Source organism: Pseudophryne corroboree, unplaced genomic scaffold (assembly GCF_028390025.1).
Source record: "Pseudophryne corroboree isolate aPseCor3 unplaced genomic scaffold, aPseCor3.hap2 scaffold_2696, whole genome shotgun sequence".
Classification (NCBI taxonomy): Eukaryota; Metazoa; Chordata; class Amphibia; order Anura; family Myobatrachidae; genus Pseudophryne; species Pseudophryne corroboree.
Window position 1 is genome coordinate 16,183 of NW_026969358.1, and position 27,396 is coordinate 43,578.

Genomic DNA, 27,396 nt, shown 5'->3' on the forward strand with positions numbered 1-27,396 from the left:
TACGCTACACCAGCCTCGCCCCACGTCCCCAGCCACCCACCTGCCAGTCACTGTTACACTACACCAGCCCCGCCCCAAATCTCCAGCCACCCACCTGCCAGTCACTGTTACGCTACACCAGCCTCGCCCCACGTCCCCAGCCACCCGCCTGCCAGTCACTGTTACACTACACCAGCCCCGCCCCACGTCCCCAGCCACCCACCTGCCAGTCACTGTTACACTACACCAGCCCCGCCCCACGTCCCCAGCCACCCACCTGCCAGTCATTGTTACACTACACCAGCCCCGCCCCACGTTCCCAGCCACCCACCTGCCAGTTCCCTGCTACGCTACACCAGCCCCGCCCCACGTCCCCAGCCACCCACCTGCCAGTCACTGTTACGCTACACCAGCCTCGCCCCCAGCCACCCACCTGCCAGTCACTGTTACACTACACCAGCCCCGCCCCACGTCCCCAGCCACCCACCTGCCAGTCACTGCTACGCTACACCAGCCCCGCCCCACGTCCCCAGCCACCCACCTGCCAGTCACTGTTACACTACACCAGCCCCGCCCCACGTCCCCAGCCACCCACCTGCCAGTCACTGTTACACTACACCAGCCCCGCCCCACGTCCCCAGCCACCCACCTGCCAGTCACTGTTACACTACACCAGCCCCGCCCCACGTCCCCAGCCACCCACCTGCCAGTCATTGTTACACTACACCAGCCCCGCCCCACGTTCCCAGCCACCCACCTGCCAGTTCCCTGCTACGCTACACCAGCCCCGCCCCACGTCCCCAGCCACCCACCTGCCAGTCACTGTTACGCTACACCAGCCTCGCCCCCAGCCACCCACCTGCCAGTCACTGTTACACTACACCAGCCCCGCCCCACGTCCCCAGCCACCCGCCTGCCAGTCACTGTTACACTACACCAGCCCCGCCCCACGTCCCCAGCCACCCACCTGCCAGTCACTGTTACACTACACCAGCCTCGCCCCAAATCTCCAGCCACCCACCTGCCAGTCACTGTTACACTACACCAGCCCCGCCCCACGTCCCCAGCCACCCACCTGCCAGTCACTGTTACACTACACCAGCCCCGCCCCACGTCCCCAGCCACCCGCCTGCCAGTCACTGTTACACTACACCAGCCCCGCCCCACGTCCCCAGCCACCCACCTGCCAGTCACTGTTACACTACACCAGCCCCGCCCCACGTCCCCAGCCACCCACCTGCCAGTCATTGTTACACTACACCAGCCCCGCCCCACGTTCCCAGCCACCCACCTGCCAGTTCCCTGCTACGCTACACCAGCCCCGCCCCACGTCCCCAGCCACCCACCTGCCAGTCACTGTTACGCTACACCAGCCTCGCCCCCAGCCACCCACCTGCCAGTCACTGTTACACTACACCAGCCCCGCCCCACGTCCCCAGCCACCCGCCTGCCAGTCACTGTTACACTACACCAGCCCCGCCCCACGTCCCCAGCCACCCACCTGCCAGTCACTGTTACACTACACCAGCCCCGCCCCACGTCCCCAGCCACCCACCTGCCAGTCACTGCTACGCTACACCAGCCCCGCCCCACGTCCCCAGCCACCCACCTGCCAGTCACTGTTACACTACACCAGCCCCGCCCCACGTCCCCAGCCACCCACCTGCCAGTCACTGTTACACTACACCAGCCCCGCCCCACGTCCCCAGCCACCCACCTGCCAGTCATTGTTACACTACACCAGCCCCGCCCCACGTTCCCAGCCACCCACCTGCCAGTTCCCTGCTACGCTACACCAGCCCCGCCCCACGTCCCCAGCCACCCACCTGCCAGTCACTGTTACGCTACACCAGCCTCGCCCCCAGCCACCCACCTGCCAGTCACTGTTACACTACACCAGCCCCGCCCCACGTCCCCAGCCACCCGCCTGCCAGTCACTGTTACACTACACCAGCCCCGCCCCACGTCCCCAGCCACCCACCTGCCAGTCACTGTTACACTACACCAGCCTCGCCCCAAATCTCCAGCCACCCACCTGCCAGTCACTGTTACACTACACCAGCCCCGCCCCACGTCCCCAGCCACCCACCTGCCAGTCACTGTTACACTACACCAGCCCCGCCCCACGTCCCCAGCCACCCACCTGCCAGTCACTGTTACACTACACCAGCCTCGCCCCAAATCTCCAGCCACCCACCTGCCAGTCACTGTTACACTACACCAGCCTCGCCCCAAATCCCCAGCCACCCATCTACCAGTCACTATTACACTACACCAGCCTCGCCCCACGTCCCCAGCCACCCACCTGCCAGTCACTGTTACGCTACACCAGCCCCGCCCCACGCCCCCAGCCACCCATCTACCAGTCACTGTTACACTACACCAGCCTCGCCCCACGTCCCCAGCCACCCACCTGCCAGTCACTGTTACACTACACCAGCCCCGCCCCACGTCCCCAGCCACCCACCTGCCAGTCACTATTACACTACACCAGCCCCGCCCCACATCCCCAGCCACCCATCTACCAGTCACTATTACACTACACCAGCCCCGCCCCACGTCCCCAGCCACCCATCTACCAGTCACTGTTACACTACACCAGCCCCGCCCCACGTCCCCAGCCACCCACCTGCCAGTCATTGTTACGCTACACCAGCCTCGCCCCACGTCCCCAGCCACCCACCTGCCAGTCACTGTTACGCTACACCAGCCCCGCCCCACGCCCCCAGCCACCCATCTACCAGTCACTATTACACTACACCAGCCTCGCCCCACGTCCCCAGCCACCCACCTGCCAGTCATTGTTACGCTACACCAGCCTCGCCCCACGTCCCCAGCCACCCACCTGCCAGTCACTATTACACTACACCAGCCTCGCCCCAAATCCCCAGCCACCCATCTACCAGTCACTATTACACTACACCAGCCTCGCCCCACGTCCCCAGCCACCCACCTGCCAGTCATTGTTACGCTACACCAGCCCCGCCCCACGTCCCCAGCCACCCACCTGCCAGTCACTATTACACTACACCAGCCTCGCCCCACGTCCCCAGCCACCCACCTGCCAGTCATTGTTACGCTACACCAGCCTCGCCCCACGTCCCCAGCCACCCACCTGCCAGTCACTATTACACTACACCAGCCTCGCCCCAAATCCCCAGCCACCCATCTACCAGTCACTATTACACTACACCAGCCCCGCCCCACATCCCCAGCCACCCGCCTGCCAGTCACTGTTACGCTACACCAGCCCCGCCCCACGTCCCCAGCCACCCACCTGCCAGTCACTGTTACACTACACCAGCCCCGCCCCACGTCCCCAGCCACCCGCCTGCCAGTCACTGTTACGCTACACCAGCCCCGCCCCACGTCCCCAGCCACCCACCTGCCAGTCACTGTTACACTACACCAGCCTCGCCCCACGTCCCCAGCCACCCGCCTGCCAGTCACTGTTACACTACACCAGCCCCGCCCCACGTCCCCAGCCACCCATCTACCAGTCACTATTACACTACACCAGCCTCGCCCCACGTCCCCAGCCACCCACCTGCCAGTCATTGTTACGCTACACCAGCCCCGCCCCACATCCCCAGCCACCCACCTGCCAGTCACTGTTACACTACACCAGCCCCGCCCCACGTCCCCAGCCACCCACCTGCCAGTCACTGTTACGCTACACCAGCCCCGCCCCACGCCCCCAGCCACCCACCTGCCAGTCACTATTACACTACACCAGCCCCGCCCCACGTCCCCAGCCACCCGCCTGCCAGTCACTGTTACGCTACACCAGCCCCGCCCCACGCCCCCAGCCACCCATCTACCAGTCACTATTACACTACACCAGCCTCGCCCCACGTCCCCAGCCACCCACCTGCCAGTCACTGTTACGCTACACCAGCCCCGCCCCACATCCCCAGCCACCCGCCTGCCAGTCACTGCTACACTACACCAGCCCCGCCCCACGTCCCCAGCCACCCATCTACCAGTCACTGTTACACTACACCAGCCCCGCCCCACGTCCCCAGCCACCCATCTACCAGTCACTGTTACACTACACCAGCCCCGCCCCACGTCCCCAGCCACCCACCTGCCAGTCACTGTTACACTACACCAGCCCCGCCCCACGTCCCCAGCCACCCACCTGCCAGTCATTGTTACGCTACACCAGCCTCGCCCCACGTCCCCAGCCACCCACCTGCCAGTCACTGTTACGCTACACCAGCCCCGCCCCACGCCCCCAGCCACCCATCTACCAGTCACTATTACACTACACCAGCCTCGCCCCACGTCCCCAGCCACCCACCTGCCAGTCATTGTTACGCTACACCAGCCTCGCCCCACGTCCCCAGCCACCCACCTGCCAGTCACTATTACACTACACCAGCCTCGCCCCAAATCCCCAGCCACCCATCTACCAGTCACTATTACACTACACCAGCCTCGCCCCACATCCCCAGCCACCCGCCTGCCAGTCACTGTTACACTACACCAGCCCCGCCCCACGTCCCCAGCCACCCATCTACCAGTCACTATTACACTACACCAGCCTCGCCCCACGTCCCCAGCCACCCACCTGCCAGTCACTGTTACACTACACCAGCCCCGCCCCACGTCCCCAGCCACCCATCTACCAGTCACTATTACACTACACCAGCCTCGCCCCACGTCCCCAGCCACCCGCCTGCCAGTCACTGTTACACTACACCAGCCCCGCCCCACGTCCCCAGCCACCCATCTACCAGTCACTATTACACTACACCAGCCTCGCCCCACGTCCCCAGCCACCCACCTGCCAGTCATTGTTACGCTACACCAGCCCCGCCCCACATCCCCAGCCACCCACCTGCCAGTCACTGTTACACTACACCAGCCCCGCCCCACGTCCCCAGCCACCCACCTGCCAGTCACTGTTACACTACACCAGCCCCGCCCCACGCCCCCAGCCACCCGCCTGCCAGTCACTGTTACACTACACCAGCCTCGCCCCACATCCCCAGCCACCCACCTGCCAGTCACTGTTACACTACACCAGCCCCGCCCCACGTCCCCAGCCACCCGCCTGCCAGTCACTGTTACGCTACACCAGCCTCGCCCCACGTCCCCAGCCACCCACCTGCCAGTCACTGTTACACTACACCAGCCCCGCCCCACGTCCCCAGCCACCCGCCTGCCAGTCACTGTTACACTACACCAGCCCCGCCCCACGTCCCCAGCCACCCACCTGCCAGTCACTGTTACACTACACCAGCCCCGCCCCACGTCCCCAGCCACCCACCTGCCAGTCACTGTTACACTACACCAGCCCCGCCCCACGTCCCCAGCCACCCACCTGCCAGTCACTGTTACACTACACCAGCCCCGCCCCACGTCCCCAGCCACCCACCTGCCAGTCATTGTTACACTACACCAGCCCCGCCCCACATCCCCAGCCACCCACCTGCCAGTCACTGTTACGCTACACCAGCCCCGCCCCACGTCCCCAGCCACCCACCTGCCAGTCACTGTTACGCTACACCAGCCCCGCCCCACATCCCCAGCCACCCGCCTGCCAGTCACTGTTACACTACACCAGCCCCGCCCCACATCCCCAGCCACCCACCTGCCAGTCACTGCTACACTACACCAGCCCCGCCCCACGTCCCCAGCCACCCACCTGCCAGTCACTGTTACACTACACCAGCCCCGCCCCACGTCCCCAGCCACCCACCTGCCAGTCACTGTTACACTACACCAGCCTCGCCCCACATCCCCAGCCACCCACCTGCCAGTCACTGTTACGCTACACCAGCCCCGCCCCACATCCCCAGCCACCCATCTACCAGTCACTGCTACACTACACCAGCCTCGCCCCACGTCCCCAGCCACCCACCTGCCAGTCACTGTTACACTACACCAGCCCCGCCCCACATCCCCAGCCACCCACCTGCCAGTCACTGTTACACTACACCAGCCCCGCCCCACGTCCCCAGCCACCCATCTACCAGTCACTGCTACACTACACCAGCCTCGCCCCACGTCCCCAGCCACCCACCTGCCAGTCACTGTTACGCTACACCAGCCCCGCCCCACGTCCCCAGCCACCCATCTACCAGTCACTGCTACACTACACCAGCCTCGCCCCACGTCCCCAGCCACCCACCTGCCAGTCACTGTTACGCTACACCAGCCCCGCCCCACGTCCCCAGCCACCCACATGCCAGTCACTGTTACACTACACCAGCCCCGCCCCACATCCCCAGCCACCCATCTACCAGTCACTGTTACACTACACCAGCCCCGCCCCACATCCCCAGCCACCCACCTGCCAGTCACTGTTACACTACACCAGCCCCGCCCCACATCCCCAGCCACCCACCTGCCAGTCACTGTTACACTACACCAGCCCCGCCCCACATCCCCAGCCACCCACCTGCCAGTCACTGTTACACTACACCAGCCCCGCCCCACATCCCCAGCCACCCACCTGCCAGTCACTGTTACACTACACCAGCCTCGCCCCACATCCCCAGCCACCCACCTGCCAGTCACTGTTACACTACACCAGCCCCGCCCCACATCCCCAGCCACCCATCTACCAGTCACTGTTACACTACACCAGCCCCGCCCCACATCCCCAGCCACCCATCTACCAGTCACTGTTACACTACACCAGCCCCGCCCCACATCCCCAGCCACCCATCTACCAGTCACTGTTACACTACACCAGCCCCGCCCCACGTCCCCAGCCACCCGCCTGCCAGTCACTGTTACACTACACCAGCCCCGCCCCACGTCCCCAGCCACCCACCTGCCAGTCACTGTTACACTACACCAGCCCCGCCCCACATCCCCAGCCACCCATCTACCAGTCACTGTTACACTACACCAGCCCCGCCCCACATCCCCAGCCACCCATCTACCAGTCACTGTTACACTACACCAGCCCCGCCCCACATCCCCAGCCACCCATCTACCAGTCACTGTTACACTACACCAGCCCCGCCCCACGTCCCCAGCCACCCACCTGCCAGTCACTGTTACACTACACCAGCCCCGCCCCACATCCCCAGCCACCCACCTGCCAGTCACTGTTACGCTACACCAGCCTCGCCCCACGTCCCCAGCCACCCACCTGCCAGTCACTGTTACGCTACACCAGCCTCGCCCCACGTCCCCAGCCACCCACCTGCCAGTCACTGTTACGCTACACCAGCCCCGCCCCACGTCCCCAGCCACCCACCTGCCAGTCACTGTTACACTACACCAGCCCCGCCCCACGTCCCCAGCCACCCACCTGCCAGTCACTGTTACACTACACCAGCCCCGCCCCACATCCCCAGCCACCCATCTACCAGTCACTGTTACACTACACCAGCCCCGCCCCACATCCCCAGCCACCCACCTGCCAGTCACTGTTACACTACACCAGCCCCGCCCCACGTCCCCAGCCACCCACCTGCCAGTCACTGTTACACTACACCAGCCCCGCCCCACATCCCCAGCCACCCACCTGCCAGTCACTGTTACGCTACACCAGCCCCGCCCCACGTCCCCAGCCACCCACCTGCCAGTCACTGTTACACTACACCAGCCCCGCCCCACGTCCCCAGCCACCCACCTGCCAGTCACTGTTACGCTACACCAGCCCCGCCCCACATCCCCAGCCACCCGCCTGCCAGTCACTGTTACACTACACCAGCCTCGCCCCACGTCCCCAGCCACCCACCTGCCAGTCACTGTTACGCTACACCAGCCCCGCCCCACGTCCCCAGCCACCCACCTGCCAGTCACTGTTACGCTACACCAGCCCCGCCCCACGTCCCCAGCCACCCACCTGCCAGTCACTGTTACGCTACACCAGCCCCGCCCCACGTCCCCAGCCACCCACCTGCCAGTCACTGTTACGCTACACCAGCCCCGCCCCACGTCCCCAGCCACCCACCTGCCAGTCACTGTTACACTACACCAGCCCCGCCCCACGTCCCCAGCCACCCACCTGCCAGTCACTGTTACACTACACCAGCCTCGCCCCACATCCCCAGCCACCCACCTGCCAGTCACTGTTACACTACACCAGCCTCGCCCCACATCCCCAGCCACCCACCTGCCAGTCACTGTTACGCTACACCAGCCCCGCCCCACATCCCCAGCCACCCACCTGCCTGCCACTGTTACGCTACACCAGCCCCGCCCCACGCCCCCAGCCACCCACCTGCCAGTCACTGTTACACTACACCAGCCCCGCCCCACGTCCCCAGCCACCCACCTGCCAGTCACTGTTACACTACACCAGCCCCGCCCCACGTCCCCAGCCACCCACCTGCCTGCCATTGTTACGCTACACCAGCCCCGCCCCACGTCCCCAGCCACCCACCTGCCTGCCACTGTTACGCTACACCAGCCCCGCCCCACGCCCCCAGCCACCCACCTGCCAGTCACTGTTACACTACACCAGCCTCACCCCACGTCCCCAGCCACCCACCTGCCAGTCACTGTTACACTACACCAGCCCCGCCCCACGTCCCCAGCCACCCACCTGCCAGTCACTGTTACACTACACCAGCCCCGCCCCACGTCCCCAGCCACCCGCCTGCCAGTCACTGTTACGCTACACCAGCCTCGCCCCACATCCCCAGCCACCCACCTGCCAGTCACTGTTACACTACACCAGCCCCGCCCCACGTCCCCAGCCACCCACCTGCCAGTCACTGTTACACTACACCAGCCCCGCCCCACGTTCCCAGCCACCCACCTGCCAGTCACTGTTACACTACACCAGCCCCGCCCCACGTCCCCAGCCACCCGCCTGCCAGTCACTGTTACGCTACACCAGCCTCGCCCCACATCCCCAGCCACCCACCTGCCAGTCACTGTTACACTACACCAGCCCCGCCCCACGTCCCCAGCCACCCACCTGCCAGTCACTGTTACACTACACCAGCCCCGCCCCACGTTCCCAGCCACCCACCTGCCAGTCACTGTTACACTACACCAGCCCCGCCCCACGTCCCCAGCCACCCATCTACCAGTCATTGTTACACTACACCAGCCCCGCCCCACATCCCCAGCCACCCACCTGCCAGTCACTGCTACACTACACCAGCCTCGCCCCACGTCCCCAGCCACCCACCTGCCAGTCACTGTTACGCTACACCAGCCCCGCCCCACATCCCCAGCCACCCACCTGCCAGTCACTGTTACGCTACACCAGCCCCGCCCCACGTCCCCAGCCACCCATCTACCAGTCACTGTTACACTACACCAGCCCCGCCCCACATCCCCAGCCACCCACCTGCCAGTCACTGTTACACTACACCAGCCTCGCCCCACGTCCCCAGCCACCCACCTGCCAGTCACTGTTACGCTACACCAGCCCCGCCCCACGTCCCCAGCCACCCGCCTGCCAGTCACTGTTACACTACACCAGCCCCGCCCCACATCCCCAGCCACCCACCTGCCAGTCACTGTTACACTACACCAGCCCCGCCCCACGTTCCCAGCCACCCGCCTGCCAGTCACTGTTACACTACACCAGCCCCGCCCCACGTCCCCAGCCACCCACCTGCCAGTCACTGTTACACTACACCAGCCCCGCCCCACGTCCCCAGCCACCCACCTGCCAGTCACTGTTACGCTACACCAGCCTCGCCCCACGTCCCCAGCCACCCATCTACCAGTCACTGTTACACTACACCAGCCCCGCCCCACGTCCCCAGCCACCCACCTGCCAGTCACTGTTACACTACACCAGCCCCGCCCCACGTCCCCAGCCACCCACCTGCCAGTCACTGTTACACTACACCAGCCCCGCCCCACGTCCCCAGCCACCCACCTGCCAGTCACTGTTACACTACACCAGCCCCGCCCCACGTTCCCAGCCACCCACCTGCCAGTCACTGTTACGCTACACCAGCCTCGCCCCACGTCCCCAGCCACCCACCTGCCAGTCACTGTTACACTACACCAGCCCCGCCCCACATCCCCAGCCACCCACCTGCCAGTCACTGTTACACTACACCAGCCCCGCCCCACGTCCCCAGCCACCCACCTGCCAGTCACTGTTACACTACACCAGCCCCGCCCCACATCCCCAGCCACCCACCTGCCAGTCACTGTTACGCTACACCAGCCTCGCCCCACGTCCCCAGCCACCCACCTGCCAGTCACTGTTACGCTACACCAGCCCCGCCCCACGTCCCCAGCCACCCGCCTGCCAGTCACTGCTACACTACACCAGCCCCGCCCCACGTCCCCAGCCACCCGCCTGCCAGTCACTGTTACACTACACCAGCCCCGCCCCACGTCCCCAGCCACCCACCTGCCAGTCACTGTTACGCTACACCAGCCTCGCCCCATGTCCCCAGCCACCCACCTGCCAGTCACTGTTACACTACACCAGCCCCGCCCCACGTCCCCAGCCACCCATCTACCAGTCACTGTTACACTACACCAGCCCCGCCCCACGTCCCCAGCCACCCATCTACCAGTCACTGTTACACTACACCAGCCCCGCCCCACGTCCCCAGCCACCCACCTGCCAGTCACTGTTACACTACACCAGCCCCGCCCCACGTCCCCAGCCACCCGCCTGCCAGTCACTGTTACGCTACACCAGCCTCGCCCCACGTCCCCAGCCACCCACCTGCCAGTCACTGTTACACTACACCAGCCCCGCCCCACGTCCCCAGCCACCCACCTGCCAGTCACTGTTACACTACACCAGCCCCGCCCCACGTCCCCAGCCACCCGCCTGCCAGTCACTGTTACGCTACACCAGCCTCGCCCCACGTCCCCAGCCACCCACCTGCCAGTCACTGTTACACTACACCAGCCCCGCCCCACGTCCCCAGCCACCCACCTGCCAGTCACTGTTACACTACACCAGCCCCGCCCCACATCCCCAGCCACCCACCTGCCAGTCACTGTTACGCTACACCAGCCCCGCCCCACGTCCCCAGCCACCCACCTGCCAGTCACTGTTACACTACACCAGCCCCGCCCCACGTCCCCAGCCACCCGCCTGCCAGTCACTGTTACACTACACCAGCCCCGCCCCACGTCCCCAGCCACCCACCTGCCAGTCACTGTTACACTACACCAGCCCCGCCCCACGTCCCCAGCCACCCATCTACCAGTCACTGTTACACTACACCAGCCCCGCCCCACGTCCCCAGCCACCCACCTGCCAGTCACTGTTACACTACACCAGCCCCGCCCCACGTCCCCAGCCACCCGCCTGCCAGTCACTGTTACGCTACACCAGCCTCGCCCCACGTCCCCAGCCACCCACCTGCCAGTCACTGTTACACTACACCAGCCTCGCCCCACATCCCCAGCCACCCGCCTGCCAGTCACTGTTACACTACACCAGCCTCGCCCCACATCCCCAGCCACCCGCCTGCCAGTCACTGTTACACTACACCAGCCCCGCCCCACGTCCCCAGCCACCCATCTACCAGTCACTGTTACACTACACCAGCCTCGCCCCACGTCCCCAGCCACCCGCCTGCCAGTCACTGTTACGCTACACCAGCCTCGCCCCACGTCCCCAGCCACCCACCTGCCAGTCACTGTTACACTACACCAGCCCCGCCCCACGTCCCCAGCCACCCACCTGCCAGTCACTGTTACACTACACCAGCCCCGCCCCACGTCCCCAGCCACCCACCTGCCAGTCACTGTTACACTACACCAGCCCCGCCCCACGTCCCCAGCCACCCACCTGCCAGTCACTGTTACACTACACCAGCCCCGCCCCACATCCCCAGCCACCCACCTGCCAGTCACTGTTACACTACACCAGCCCCGCCCCACGTTCCCAGCCACCCACCTGCCAGTCACTGTTACACTACACCAGCCTCGCCCCACATCCCCAGCCACCCACCTGCCAGTCACTGTTACACTACACCAGCCCCGCCCCACATCCCCAGCCACCCACCTGCCAGTCACTGTTACACTACACCAGCCTCGCCCCACATCCCCAGCCACCCGCCTGCCAGTCACTGTTACACTACACCAGCCCCGCCCCACGTCCCCAGCCACCCACCTGCCAGTCACTGTTACACTACACCAGCCCCGCCCCACGTCCCCAGCCACCCGCCTGCCAGTCACTGTTACACTACACCAGCCCCGCCCCACGTCCCCAGCCACCCATCTACCAGTCACTGTTACGCTACACCAGCCTCGCCCCACGTCCCCAGCCACCCACCTGCCAGTCACTGTTACACTACACCAGCCCCGCCCCACGTCCCCAGCCACCCGCCTGCCAGTCACTGTTACGCTACACCAGCCCCGCCCCACGTCCCCAGCCACCCACCTGCCAGTCACTGTTACGCTACACCAGCCTCGCCCCACATCCCCAGCCACCCGCCTGCCAGTCACTGTTACACTACACCAGCCCCGCCCCACATCCCCAGCCACCCACCTGCCAGTCACTGCTACACTACACCAGCCCCGCCCCACGTCCCCAGCCACCCATCTACCAGTCACTGTTACACTACACCAGCCCCGCCCCACATCCCCAGCCACCCACCTGCCAGTCACTGTTACACTACACCAGCCCCGCCCCACGTCCCCAGCCACCCGCCTGCCAGTCACTGTTACGCTACACCAGCCTCGCCCCACGTCCCCAGCCACCCACCTGCCAGTCACTGTTACACTACACCAGCCCCGCCCCACGTCCCCAGCCACCCACCTGCCAGTCACTGTTACACTACACCAGCCCCGCCCCACGTCCCCAGCCACCCACCTGCCAGTCACTGTTACACTACACCAGCCCCGCCCCACGTCCCCAGCCACCCACCTGCCAGTCACTGTTACACTACACCAGCCCCGCCCCACATCCCCAGCCACCCACCTGCCAGTCACTGTTACACTACACCAGCCCCGCCCCACGTTCCCAGCCACCCACCTGCCAGTCACTGTTACACTACACCAGCCTCGCCCCACATCCCCAGCCACCCACCTGCCAGTCACTGTTACACTACACCAGCCCCGCCCCACATCCCCAGCCACCCACCTGCCAGTCACTGTTACACTACACCAGCCTCGCCCCACATCCCCAGCCACCCGCCTGCCAGTCACTGTTACACTACACCAGCCCCGCCCCACGTCCCCAGCCACCCACCTGCCAGTCACTGTTACACTACACCAGCCCCGCCCCACGTCCCCAGCCACCCGCCTGCCAGTCACTGTTACACTACACCAGCCCCGCCCCACGTCCCCAGCCACCCATCTACCAGTCACTGTTACGCTACACCAGCCTCGCCCCACGTCCCCAGCCACCCACCTGCCAGTCACTGTTACACTACACCAGCCCCGCCCCACGTCCCCAGCCACCCGCCTGCCAGTCACTGTTACGCTACACCAGCCCCGCCCCACGTCCCCAGCCACCCACCTGCCAGTCACTGTTACGCTACACCAGCCTCGCCCCACATCCCCAGCCACCCGCCTGCCAGTCACTGTTACACTACACCAGCCCCGCCCCACATCCCCAGCCACCCACCTGCCAGTCACTGCTACACTACACCAGCCCCGCCCCACGTCCCCAGCCACCCACCTGCCAGTCACTGTTACGCTACACCAGCCCCGCCCCACGTCCCCAGCCACCCACCTGCCAGTCACTGTTACGCTACACCAGCCTCGCCCCACATCCCCAGCCACCCGCCTGCCAGTCACTGTTACACTACACCAGCCCCGCCCCACATCCCCAGCCACCCACCTGCCAGTCACTGCTACACTACACCAGCCCCGCCCCACGTCCCCAGCCACCCACCTGCCAGTCACTGTTACGCTACACCAGCCCCGCCCCACGTCCCCAGCCACCCACCTGCCAGTCACTGTTACGCTACACCAGCCTCGCCCCACGTCCCCAGCCACCCACCTGCCAGTCACTGTTACGCTAAACCAGCCCCGCCCCACGTCCCCAGCCACCCACCTGCCAGTCACTGTTACACTACACCAGCCCCGCCCCACATCCCCAGCCACCCACCTGCCAGTCACTGCTACACTACACCAGCCCCGCCCCACGTCCCCAGCCACCCACCTGCCAGTCACTGTTACACTACACCAGCCCCGCCCCACGTCCCCAGCCACCCGCCTGCCAGTCACTGTTACACTACACCAGCCTCGCCCCACATCCCCAGCCACCCACCTGCCAGTCACTATTACACTACACCAGCCCCGCCCCACATCCCCAGCCACCCACCTGCCAGTCACTGTTACACTACACCAGCCCCGCCCCCAGCCACCCGCCTGCCAGTCACTGCTACACTACACCAGCCCCGCCCCACGTCCCCAGCCACCCACCTGCCAGTCACTATTACACTACACCAGCCCCGCCCCACGTCCCCAGCCACCCACCTGCCAGTCACTATTACACTACACCAGCCCCGCCCCACGTCCCCAGCCACCCACCTGCCAGTCACTATTACACTACACCAGCCCCGCCCCACATCCCCAGCCACCCACCTGCCAGTCACTGTTACACTACACCAGCCCCGCCCCCAGCCACCCGCCTGCCAGTCACTGTTACACTACACCAGCCCCGCCCCACATCCCCAGCCACCCGCCTGCCAGTCACTGTTACGCTACACCAGCCCCGCCCCACATCCCCAGCCACCCATCTACCAGTCACTGCTACACTACACCAGCCCCGCCCCACATCCCCAGCCACCCACCTGCCAGTCACTGTTACGCTACACCAGCCTCGCCCCACGTCCCCAGCCACCCGCCTGCCAGTCACTGTTACACTACACCAGCCCCGCCCCACGTCCCCAGCCACCCATCTACCAGTCACTGTTACACTACACCAGCCCCGCCCCACATCCCCAGCCACCCACCTGCCAGTTCCCTACTACGCTACACCAGCCCCGCCCCACGTCCCCAGCCACCCACCTGCCAGTCACTGTTACACTACACCAGCCTCGCCCCACATCCCCAGCCACCCGCCTGCCAGTCACTGTTACACTACACCAGCCCCGCCCCACGTCCCCAGCCACCCACCTGCCAGTCACTGTTACACTACACCAGCCTCGCCCCACGTCCCCAGCCACCCACCTGCCAGTCACTGTTACACTACACCAGCCTCGCCCCACGTCCCCAGCCACCCACCTGCCAGTCACTGTTACACTACACCAGCCTCGCCCCACATCCCCAGCCACCCGCCTGCCAGTCACTGTTACACTACACCAGCCCCGCCCCAAATCCCCAGCCACCCATCTACCAGTCACTGTTACACTACACCAGCCCCGCCCCACGTCCCCAGCCACCCACCTGCCAGTCACTGTTACACTACACCAGCCTCGCCCCACGTCCCCAGCCACCCACCTGCCAGTCACTGTTACACTACACCAGCCCCGCCCCACGTCCCCAGCCACCCGCCTGCCAGTCACTGTTACGCTACACCAGCCCCGCCCCACGTCCCCAGCCACCCATCTACCAGTCACTGTTACACTACACCAGCCCCGCCCCACGTCCCCAGCCACCCGCCTGCCAGTCACTGCTACACTACACCAGCCCCGCCCCAAATCCCCAGCCACCCACCTGCCAGTCACTGTTACGCTACACCAGCCTCGCCCCACGTCCCCAGCCACCCGCCTGCCAGTCACTGTTACACTACACCAGCCCCGCCCCACGTCCCCAGCCACCCACCTGCCAGTCACTGTTACACTACACCAGCCCCGCCCCACGTCCCCAGCCACCCATCTACCAGTCACTGTTACACTACACCAGCCCCGCCCCACATCCCCAGCCACCCACCTGCCAGTTCCCTACTACGCTACACCAGCCCCGCCCCACGTCCCCAGCCACCCACCTGCCAGTCACTGTTACACTACACCAGCCTCGCCCCACGTCCCCAGCCACCCGCCTGCCAGTCACTGTTACACTACACCAGCCCCGCCCCAAATCCCCAGCCACCCATCTACCAGTCACTGTTACACTACACCAGCCCCGCCCCACGTCCCCAGCCACCCGCCTGCCAGTCACTGTTACGCTACACCAGCCCCGCCCCACGTCCCCAGCCACCCATCTACCAGTCACTGTTACACTACACCAGCCTCGCCCCACGTCCCCAGCCACCCACCTGCCAGTCACTGTTACACTACACCAGCCCCGCCCCACGTCCCCAGCCACCCGCCTGCCAGTCACTGTTACGCTACACCAGCCCCGCCCCACGTCCCCAGCCACCCATCTACCAGTCACTGTTACACTACACCAGCCCCGCCCCACGTCCCCAGCCACCCGCCTGCCAGTCACTGCTACACTACACCAGCCCCGCCCCAAATCCCCAGCCACCCACCTGCCAGTCACTGTTACACTACACCAGCCCCGCCCCACGTCCCCAGCCACCCGCCTGCCAGTCACTGCTACACTACACCAGCCTCGCCCCACATCCCCAGCCACCCGCCTGCCAGTCACTGTTACACTACACCAGCCCCGCCCCACGTCCCCAGCCACCCATCTACCAGTCACTGTTACACTACACCAGCCCCGCCCCACGTCCCCAGCCACCCGCCTGCCAGTCACTATTACACTACACCAGCCCCGCCCCACGTCCCCAGCCACCCACCTGCCAGTCACTGTTACACTACACCAGCCCCGCCCCACGTCCCCAGCCACCCACCTGCCAGTCACTGTTACGCTACACCAGCCCCGCCCCACATCCCCAGCCACCCACCTGCCAGTCACTGTTACACTACACCAGCCCCGCCCCACGTCCCCAGCCACCCACCTGCCAGTCACTGTTACACTACACCAGCCCCGCCCCACGTCCCCAGCCACCCACCTGCCAGTCACTGTTACACTACACCAGCCCCGCCCCACACCCCCAGCCACCCGCCTGCCAGTCACTGTTACACTACACCAGCCCCGCCCCACGTCCCCAGCCACCCGCCTGCCAGTCACTGTTACACTACACCAGCCCCGCCCCACGTCCCCAGCCACCCGCCTGCCAGTCACTGTTACACTACACCAGCCCCGCCCCACATCCCCAGCCACCCGCCTGCCAGTCACTGTTACACTACACCAGCCCCGCCCCACGTCCCCAGCCACCCGCCTGCCAGTCACTGTTACACTACACCAGCCCCGCCCCACATCCCCAGCCACCCGCCTGCCAGTCACTGTTACACTACACCAGCCCCGCCCCACGTCCCCAGCCACCCACCTACCAGTCACTGCTACACTACACCAGCCTCGCCCCACATCCCCAGCCACCCGCCTGCCAGTCACTGCTACACTACACCAGCCTCGCCCCACATCCCCAGCCACCCGCCTGCCAGTCACTGTTACACTACACCAGCCCCGCCCCACGTCCCCAGCCACCCATCTACCAGTCACTGTTACACTACACCAGCCTCGCCCCACATCCCCAGCCACCCACCTGCCAGTCACTGTTACACTACACCAGCCTCGCCCCACATCCCCAGCCACCCACCTGCCAGTCACTGTTACACTACACCAGCCTCGCCCCACATCCCCAGCCACCCATCTACCAGTCACTGTTACGCTACACCAGCCCCGCCCCACGTCCCCAGCCACCCACCTGCCAGTCACTGTTACACTACACCAGCCTCGCCCCACGCCCCCAGCCACCCACCTGCCAGTCACTGTTACGCTACACCAGCCCCGCCCCACGTCCCCAGCCACCCGCCTGCCAGTCACTGTTACACTACACCAGCCCCGCCCCACGTCCCCAGCCACCCACCTGCCAGTCATTGTTACACTACACCAGCCCCGCCCCACGTTCCCAGCCACCCGCCTGCCAGTCACTGTTACACTACACCAGCCCCGCCCCACATCCCCAGCCACCCACCTGCCAGTCACTGTTACACTACACCAGCCCCGCCCCACATCCCCAGCCACCCACCTGCCAGTCACTGTTACACTACACCAGCCTCGCCCCACGTCCCCAGCCACCCACCTGCCAGTCACTGTTACGCTACACCAGCCTCGCCCCACATCCCCAGCCACCCACCTGCCAGTCACTGTTACACTACACCAGCCCCGCCCCACGTCCCCAGCCACCCACCTGCCAGTCACTGTTACGCTACACCAGCCTCGCCCCACGTCCCCAGCCACCCACCTGCCAGTCACTGTTACACTACACCAGCCCCGCCCCACGTCCCCAGCCACCCATCTACCAGTCACTGTTACGCTACACCAGCCTCGCCCCACGTCCCCAGCCACCCATCTACCAGTCATTGTTACGCTACACCAGCCCCGCCCCACGTCCCCAGCCACCCACCTGCCAGTCACTGTTACACTACACCAGCCCCGCCCCACGTCCCCAGCCACCCACCTGCCAGTCACTGTTACGCTACACCAGCCCCGCCCCACGTCCCCAGCCACCCGCCTGCCAGTCACTGTTACACTACACCAGCCCCGCCCCACATCCCCAGCCACCCACCTGCCAGTCACTGTTACACTACACCAGCCTCGCCCCACGTCCCCAGCCACCCACCTGCCAGTCACTGTTACACTACACCAGCCCCGCCCCACATCCCCAGCCACCCACCTGCCAGTCACTGTTACACTACACCAGCCCCGCCCCACTAAGGGGGTAATTCCAAGTTGATCGCAGCAGGAATATTTTTAGCAGTTGGGCAAAACCATGTGCACTGCAGGGGGGGCAGATATAACATGTGCAGAGGGAGTTAGATTTGGGTGGGGTGAGTTCAATCTGCAATCTAATTAGCAGTGTAAAAATAAAGCAGCCAGTATTTACCCTGCACAGAAATAAACTAACCCACCCAAATCTAACTCTCTCTGCACATGTTATATCTGCCCCCCCTGCACTGCGCATGGTTTTGCCCAACTGCTAAAAAATTTCCTGCTGCGATCAACTTGGAATTACCCACTAAGTACGGCGTTAGCCTCTGTAGCCTACATTCTGCATAAATCCTCCGGAACCCCCTCCAGGCAATATCTGGCGCACGTGTGGTCAGTAGGCCACGGAGGCGCAGAACGGCCCTGGCTCCAATCATTTCACTTCCTTACACATCGCAGGGACGGTCTGAATTGAAGCCCCTTTCCCTGAATGAGATTTTCAGTACATTAGGTGGAATGTTAATTTCGTATTGGCATAGATGGTGGCGATAGGAAATTCTAACTATGAGGTCTCAAAACCGATAAAGTAGTAAATATGCCCCCTTATGTGTAAAAAAAATTATCTGGCACGCAGTGAACCATTTATTTATTTAGGAGGGGGAGGGGGGGGGGGTAGTCCTGTGGCATGCCTTGCCCTTAGAAGATGCTCACTTTCTCCAAGGTGACCAAGTTATCTCGTAGTTCTGGACTGGCGCATGTAGCCGGCTGGCAAACATATCACAGACATATCTAGTCGGGATTGAGGTATCTTTCCTGGTCTTGGGTGAACGGGCCAATGACTGCATAGGTATGTATGCTGTACTGTTACTGGAGCGCTAGCCAATAAACGCCTTATAATGCTCCTGCAATGGCCGGGATTGGGAGGTTGCATCTTATGTGCAGTTTAAATGTATCTGCCCGACCTCCCCATCCCATAAAAGACCTAGCAGAGTGTGTACGGGGAACACAGGAGGTCAAGCTGGGTACATAGCACTCAACGTTTACCTGAGTGATCGCAAAAAGGAGATTTATGGTAGACTTACCATGGTTAAAGCTCTTTCTGCAAGGTACACTGGATTCCACAGGGAATAACATCAGGGTGTAGAGTTGGATCTTGATCCGAGGCACCAACAGGATAAAGCTTTGAGTGTTCCCAGGATGCATTGTACCGCCTCCTCTATAACCCCGCCTCCAGGCACTGGAGCTCAGTTTTGTTAACCAGTCCAATGCAGGAGCAGGTAAAAGAGACGGCAGATGTTAGTCACATAGAACCACATTCTCACGACAGGAGAAGGTACTAGCGGCTAATGCCATATAAATCCAAAGAAGCTAAGTGCATCAGGGTGGGCGCCCTGTGGAGCCCAGTGTACCTTGCAGAAAGAGATTTAACAAAGGTAAGTTCTTACCATAAATCTCCTTTTCTGCAGCGGGGTACACTGGGATTCCACAGGAAATCACATCGGGGATGTCCTAAAGCAGTTCCTCATAGGAGGGGACGCACTGTAGCGGGTACAAGAAACCGGTGTCCAAATGAAGCATCCTGGGAGGCGGAAGTATCAAAGGCATAGAACCTAATGAACATGTTCATTGAGGACCACGTAGCCGCCTTGCACAATTGTTCTGTGGACGCGCCATGGTGGGTCGCTCAAGAAGGTCCAACAGACCGAGTAGAATGGGCCTTGATCGCAGCAGGAGCTGGAAGGCCAGCCTGTACATAAGCATGTGCAGTCACCATTCTAATCCATCTGGCCAAGGTTTGCTTATTAGCAGGCCAGCCATGTTTGAAAACCAAAAAGTACAGAAAGAGAATCGGACCTCCTGATAGAGGCAGTCTCTTCCACATATATACGGAGAGGCCACACCACATCCAAAGACCGCTCTTTGGAGGACAAGTCAGAAGAGATAAAGGCCGGAACCACAATCTCTTGGTTAAGGTGAAAAGATGACACCACGTTAGGCAAATCCTAAGAACCGCCCGATCACGATGAAATATCAGAAAGGGTGGACGGCAGGACAATGCGCCCAAGTCCAAAACCCTTCTAACAGAGGCAATAGCAAGCAAAAAAAAAAAAAAAAAAAAGGACCTTGGCAGTGGGCCACTTAAGGTCCACCGTCTTAAGAGGTTCAAATGGAGACTCTATAGGGGTTTCAGGACAGACAAATCCTATGGAGCCACAGGAGGGACATGGGGAGGTTGAATTCGCAATACGCCCTGAGTGAATGTATGAACGTCAGGAATAGACAATTTTCCGCTGAAACCACACCGACAAGGCAGATATGTGAACCTTGAGGGAGGGCAGACAAAGTCCTAAGTCCAGACCTTGTTGCAAAAAAGCCAAAAGTATGGAAGTACTAAACTTGGAAGCATCGTAATTCTTAGCAGCACACCAGGTGAAGTAAGAATTCCAGACCCTATAGTAAATCCGTGCCGAAGCCGGTTTGTGGGCCTTCAACATAGTTTGGATAACCGCCTCGGAAAATCCTTTGGCTCTTGGGAGGGAAGCTTCAAGAGCCACGCCGTCAAAGCCAGTCTGTTCAGGTCCGGGTAGACAAAAGGGCCCTGAACGAGGAGGTCTGGGCGTTGAGGAAGTAGAAGAGGACGCTCTATCGAGAGACCCTGCAGGTCTGAGGACCAATGCAGTCTGGGCTACGCTGGAGCAACTAGAAGTAGTATTCCTCCTTCTTGCTCAAACTTCTGTAGAACCCTGGGCAGGAGAATGCTGCTTGAGGATCCCTTGTCCTTGATCCTAAGACCGTAACTTTGTGATTGAGTCGAGACGCCATCAGATCTACATCTGGTAGGCCCCACTAGAAGTTGAAAGACTTCCTGATGAAGACTCCACTCTCCGGCGTGCACATCCTGATGACTGAGGAAATCCGCTTCCCAGTTGAGGACTCCCGGAATGAACACTGCCGATATCGCTGGCAGATGGCATTCTGCCCAACCAAGGATTTTTGACACTTCCGTCATTGCCATGCGGCTTCGAGTGCCATATTGATTTATGTATGCCACTGTGGTGGCGTTGTCTGGTTGGTACAGAACAGGCCTGTACAAGTACAGAGGCAAGGCTAGTGTCAATGCATTGAACACAGCTCGCAATTCCAGAATGTTTATCGGGAGGAGAGATTCCTCCCTGGTCCACCGACCCTGGAGACAGTGTTGCTCCAACACCGCGCCCCACACTCACAGACTGGCGTCCTTCGTCAGCAGGACCCAGTTGGGGATCCAGAAGGGATGGCCCCAGCTCAACTGTTTGTCTTGTAGCCACCAGCTCATTGACACATGAACCTCTGAAGTCAAGGAGATCATTTCAGATCTGATCCGGTGAGGCAGGCCGTCCCACTTGGAAAGGATTAACCTCTGAAGAGAAAGAGAATGAAATTGAGCATACTCTACCATGTTGAAAGCAGACACCATGATGCCTAGTACTTGCATTGCAGAGTGTATCGACACTCTGGGGCGAGACAGGCAGTATCTGATCCTGTCCTGAAGTTTCAGGACTTTCTCTGGAGACCGAAACAACCTTTGGTTGAGTGCGTCCAACAGTGCCCCCAGGTGCACCATGCTCCGAGCAGGGACCAGCAAGGACTTTTTCAAGTTGATGAGCCACCTGTGGGCTTGTAGGAATTGGACCGTCAGTTCCAGATGACAAAGAAAACCTCTTGGGAGTTCGCCAGGATCAGCAAGTCGTCCAGATACGGCAGGATCCTGATTCCCTGATGGCGGAGAAGGGACGTCATCACCGCCATGACCTTGGTGAAGATCCGAGGGGCCGTGGCCAATCCAAATGGCAGAGCCTGGAACTGATAATGTAGGTTGCCAATAGCAAACCGCAGATATTGCTGATGTGAAATGGCAATAGGTATATGCAGGTAAGCATCCTGTATGTCCAGGGATACCATGTAGTTCTCGGGTTCCATAGCCAGTACAATAGAGTTTAGAGTTTCCATATGGAATTTGGACACTCTCACAAATTTGTACAACGATTTGAGGTTGAGTATCAGCCGGAAGGACCCATTTGGCTTCGGAACGAGAAACAGGGTCGAATAGTATCCCCTGCCTCTCTGGGTCAGAGGTACCAGCACTACCACTCCTGTGTCCAGGAGGGATTGCACAACCAAGTGTAGAGCTTGCGCTTTCAACGGATCCGAAGGGATAACCGTTGAGCAGAACTGGCGAGGGGAACGTTTCTTGAAAGAGATTGCGTACCCTTGAGAGACAACTTCCCGCACCCAGGCGTCCGAAGTGGTCTTTAACCAGACCTGGGCGAACTGCAGAAGTTGGCCTCCCACCATGGGATCCCCCAGGGGAAGGCCCGCCCCGTCATGCAGCAGGCTTGTCTTGTTTGGAAGCAGGCTGACAGGCAGCCCAGGATTGTTTTGTTTTGGGCTTAGTGGTTTTGGAAGCACGAGCCTGTCTCGGGTACGCCTGACCTTTTGCTTTCCCTGGAGGTCGAAAGGAACGAACAGTGGTACTCTTACCCTTCGGAGCAGAAGGATTAGTACTTGGGAGAAAGGCAGTCTTAGCAGACGCTAAGTCAGTCACAATCTTGTTCAGATCCTCCCCAAATAGGATGTCTCCCTTAAAAGGGAGCACCTCCAAGGTCTTCTTAGAGTCCAGGTCCACCTTTCAGGACCTTAACCACATAATACGACGAGCCAGGATAGACATAGTAGACGCCTTGGCCGCCATAACACCTACGTCAGAGGCCGCCTCCTCAATCTAGTGGGAGGCTGTGGTAATATACGACAGATATTGTCTGGCAGTGTCCGAAAAATCCTGAGGCAGCTCATCCTCAATTGCCTGAACCCATGCTTCAATTCCTTTTGCCGCCCAATAGGCAGCCATAGTGGGTCTATGTACAGCACTGGTTAGAGTGTAACTAGACTTCAGGCATCCCTCCACACGTTTATCTGTCAGTTCCTTCAGTGAGGTGACAGTGGTGACAGACAGAGTAGAGGACACCACAAGACGGGCAACATGAGAGTCCACCGGCGGTGGATTTTCCCCACTTGTTACTCAACTCCGCAGGGATAGGATAACGAGCTAGCATCTTTTAGACAGGGAAAACATCTTTCCTGGAGATGACCAGGATTCCTGACGTATGTCAATTAAATGGTCAGAATGTGGTAAGACTACTTTAGCAACCTCCTGACGTTTGAACTTACCAGGTTTCTTAGACGCAGAAGTGGGCTCGATCTCATCATCTATTTGAAGAATTAGCTTAATAGCCTCCACTAGGTCAGGAACATCAACCTGCATTGTAGACTCCTCATCAGAAGCAGCTGTATCAGTGTCTGACGGATCAGTATATTCTCCATCCTCATCGGAGGAATTATCCGAAATATTAGTGGATTGTGAGGAAGAAATGGCCCTTTTAGATGACCCCTTGGCCCCAGAGGGGCGTGGGTTAAACCTTTTGCCTAACCAAAGATTGATTTAATTGTTGTAATTGGGTAGACAGTGCATCCACCCAGGGCGGATTAACTATGGGGACAATATGTGGCTGTAATGGCACATGAGGTCCCACAGGAGGCGTAAGTAGTATCACAAGTGTAGTCAGCATACTTGAGAACGCTGCCCAAGGTGGGTCCTGATTAGCCACAGGTGCTGCAGGTTGACTGGGTGCCCCTTAACCAGCAGCTAAAACTTCTCCCTCAGGTAAATCTGTGGTGCCAGCACTGCAGGATGCAGAAGTGTCCGCGGATTTCCCGCCCTGTGTAGCAGACATTATAAGGAATGTAGCCTTAGGGCGTAACAGTACAATATAGCAGGACAAACACAAAACCTGCAAATAATCCTCTATGTAATGTGACAGGAAATACAGGACACAGAACAGAGGATTTAAGCGGTATAAGGGGACTGAAAAACACAGGAAATATACCACATCGTATCGGTCTGTAAATGTACAGCACTGATGATGCAGGCGGCATTACAGAGGAGACAGAGCCCTGCAGTCCTGGAGATCAGCCCAGCTATGCGATGGCGCCAAAATCTCTTCAGGGAGTGAGGGAGAGTGAAATGCAGCTCCAGGGCAGGAACACCAGCAGTAGATGGCGCCCGGAGCTGGGGGCGGGGCTACAGGTCAGCGCCTTATCCCATCTGCCGGTCCTCACCACCGGGTACTGTGGAGGCTATATTAAACGTACTTTAGTAAATCCGACCTGTGCTCCCCTTGCCCTGGTGGATATAGTGGGGTCCCTGTTCAGTACAGTGTCCACGCTAGTGGCACGATCCGTCTCCTGGGACCGCAATTAACCGGCGGGTCCCACCTGGGGGACCCTCTTACCTCCTCCCTGATGTGCAGCTACGCGATCCTGGAGAGCGTCAGCGGTGGTGTGCCTGATTACCGGTGCGCCTCCGCTGCAAGCACCCGGGAACCCGGCTGCGGGAGTATGCAGCGCTGCTGGGGAGGTGTTGGAGCCGCAGCACAGTATGGCAGACTGACATAAACAGTGCTGCAGCCCTTGTAGTCTTCTTAAAAAGCTCTTTTCAGGGCTGCCTAGCGCAGCCCTACCTGTTAGTGACCTGCACTGCAGGCACCAACTTACAAACAGGGCTCCAGTGCCTGGGGGTGGGGTTATAGAGGAGGTGGTGCAGTGCATTCTGGGAACAGTCAAAGCTTTAGCCTGTTGGTGCCTCGGATCAAGATCCAACTCTACACCCTGATGTTATTCCCTGTGGAATACCTGTGTACCCCGCTTAACGTTTAGCTTGGCCACATAGCATATCCTTTCTAGATGCATGCATCCTCTAGTCATGTAATTAATATAATGGCTTAGGTTTTACTCTATACTGCTTGGAGATAATGTGCCTGCCTGCCTGCCCCCCCAAATGGTTAAGAAGAAGAAAAAGACCATACGGATAGTGAAAATTGTATTAAAAACAAACAAACCATGAGACATAAAAATACCTTCCTGTTGCAGCTGAGCCAGGAAGAGTGCGAGGTAGGTGTCCGAGATCAGCTCCGGGCCTGTTAGCAGGGAATTCAAGTTGAACCACTGCAAAAGTTATACGGAATGTGGGGGGACGGAGGGGGTGGACAAACAAATATATCAATATCACATAACAAATCTCACTCCTCATGTTCCTACATTTTTAATTCATTAACTTTGATGCAACATCTGCCAATGTATAAATAAGCCCTGACATACAGGAAGCATAGATAAATCCAGATAAAAGCAACGCTCAGGGTCTTGTTTCAGACGGTACAAATGTATATTTTAACCAGCATGCTATAACATGTTACGCCACCATGAAGAAAGAACACTTTCGAGTCAATCCAATTAGGTGTGAGCTGCATTTGCAATCCAATTCCAAACTCACATTGCTTCTATCAGAGGAAATTCACATTTTTTCATGTGCACTCCTGACGGTGTGAAAAGTAAAGGAAAATCATTATTTAAATGTAAAAATGTCGGACCTGCTCCAGAACCTCTTGCTAACCTCCCCCCTAGGACTAACTTTTTCATTAGATCATACACCAAAAATTGAATGAAAGCATTTATTTGAACAAAAAAAATAACTGCATCGGATCATTTATTTTTATTTAACATTTTCTTTTTTCCTTAAAAATCGCCCAAAAAGCACCTTTTACTCTTTTTTTTATTTTATTTTTATTGCATTTTCTATTCATTCCTTTGTAATTAAACAAAACTCGTAATCATTTTTACATTCCTTTTACTGTTTAAAAAAAATGCACAAATCAGTTATTGGACACCTTCTGAAGACGTCTAGCGCTATCCTTATGCCCACTAATTGTCACTTCCCTGAGATCCAGAAAGCAACCCCCCCCCCCCAATCCCACACACACCCTGAGTACCATGAAAAAGCATTTCTAATTGGATCTGCAAATCCTTGTCTGCGAGTCGTATTCGGATGGTGTAGTGGTTAGCCTCTTTGCCGCACAGCTCTGAGGTCATGGGTTCCATTCCCACCATGGCCCCAACTGTGTGGAGTTTGTATATTCTCCACGTGCTTGCCTCCGCTTTCCTCCCACAGTCCAAACATATACTGGTAGGTTAATTGGCTCGCGACAAAATTAACCCTAGTGTGAATGTGTGTGCGTGTACATGTGGTAGGGAAAATAGATTGTAAGCTCCACTGGTAATATGCAGACTCGCACTTAATTGGATTGACCCCTAAGTGTGTTCTGAAACGTTGCCTTCACGTGTTGTTCCCACATGACTGCTTCACAGAGGACCACATTCCTCCACTAAGACGACGTGGAGCTTAAGACACGCACGGAACATAAAGGTTTTGCAGAAAATAGAGACATAATGACATTTTATAAAGCCGGAAACACTGCAGAACGTGGAACCCCAGGGCCTGCTCCTAGTACCACCAATAGAATGAGAACAGGACATGGGGTTTCCCCTTTTTCTTTGTCCAGTAAGATGAAACATTTCACCACACTCTAAGTGCTGACATCACATGATAACACTTGTTCTATGTAATGATTGCTCAGACAGTAACGTACCTGTTTTCCCAGCTTCCTCACTGTAAACCAGTGCTCCTTATAATTACAGATAAAGGCGCGCTCATTTCTGGAAATAAAAAGAAAACAAATCTGACATTTTATCACAATCATCCTAATCTTTCTGGATTCTTCACAGTCACCTTAATACCAGGTCACTTGCTCAACTAAACCGTCACTATATATAACAAGAACGCCACAGTACAACACACAGATCTTACATAGGGTCTATGCCGAGGGTCTGATACTCCGGACTGTTGAATAGAATCAGCTCTAACCCCCACACTCTCAACGCGTCACTTATAACCTGTACAGGGAACACAGTGGGGACACAATCATCATCATCTGCGGGGTGAAGCCCCAGAGGGTCATCTGT

General features: G+C 60.0%; 1 protein-coding gene across 1 annotated transcript in view; it reads right to left on the reverse strand.

Moving 5' to 3' along the window:
• LOC135013295 (ataxin-3-like) overlaps nt 1-27,393 on the reverse strand; it is a gene marked incomplete at its 5' end in the record, with an annotated part of 35,115 nt that extends 7,722 nt beyond the window's left edge. Inside the window, 3 exons of the mRNA XM_063952624.1 lie at nt 25,458-25,545; nt 27,024-27,090; nt 27,242-27,393. Of these exons, the coding sequence (XP_063808694.1) occupies nt 25,458-25,545; nt 27,024-27,090; nt 27,242-27,393 (307 nt within the window). The remainder of the gene's footprint in view (nt 1-25,457; nt 25,546-27,023; nt 27,091-27,241) is intronic.
• Between the last annotated feature and the right edge of the window lie 3 nt (nt 27,394-27,396).